Source organism: Puntigrus tetrazona, chromosome 1, assembly GCF_018831695.1.
Source record: "Puntigrus tetrazona isolate hp1 chromosome 1, ASM1883169v1, whole genome shotgun sequence".
In the NCBI taxonomy this organism is placed as follows: domain Eukaryota; kingdom Metazoa; phylum Chordata; class Actinopteri; order Cypriniformes; family Cyprinidae; genus Puntigrus; species Puntigrus tetrazona.
The window spans coordinates 25,719,797-25,720,151 of NC_056699.1; the positions used below are offsets into that span (position 1 = coordinate 25,719,797).

Below are 355 nucleotides of genomic sequence, written 5' to 3' on the forward strand. Positions count from 1 at the left end.
CAGCGAGGCGTGTGAGGATGTCGGTGGTGATGGAGGGAATGTCATTCACACACTGGCAGTACTCCAGAAACATCCGTATCAGCAGCAGCACCGTCCTGTCAGAGGACACAAAAAGGTTAAAGGTCACAATAGTGACTAGAAGGACCTGGCGGTGAGAGGAAGCTCGGGCACTGAATACTCACCCCACCACGGCATACTTCTGCCCGTCCACAAACAGAAACTCACTGGGCTTCCTGTCCTCGGACCCTGAGAGACACACAAGACTTTTCTACAACCAAGTACACCTGAATAACAGGACGCCAGGTTTAAACAAACAAAAAAAAGCTTTTAATTATATAAATAAAAATATTAATAT

General features: G+C 46.5%; 1 protein-coding gene across 1 annotated transcript in view; it reads right to left on the reverse strand.

The window, feature by feature from the left end:
• The window catches only part of LOC122353214 (vacuolar protein sorting-associated protein 54-like), an 11,381-nt gene that overhangs the window by 3,639 nt on the left and 7,387 nt on the right, over positions 1-355 (reverse strand). Inside the window, exons 14-15 of the mRNA XM_043251183.1 lie at positions 183-246; positions 10-95 (exon numbers count right to left, since the gene is read on the reverse strand). Of these exons, the coding sequence (XP_043107118.1) occupies positions 10-95; positions 183-246 (150 nt within the window). The remainder of the gene's footprint in view (positions 1-9; positions 96-182; positions 247-355) is intronic.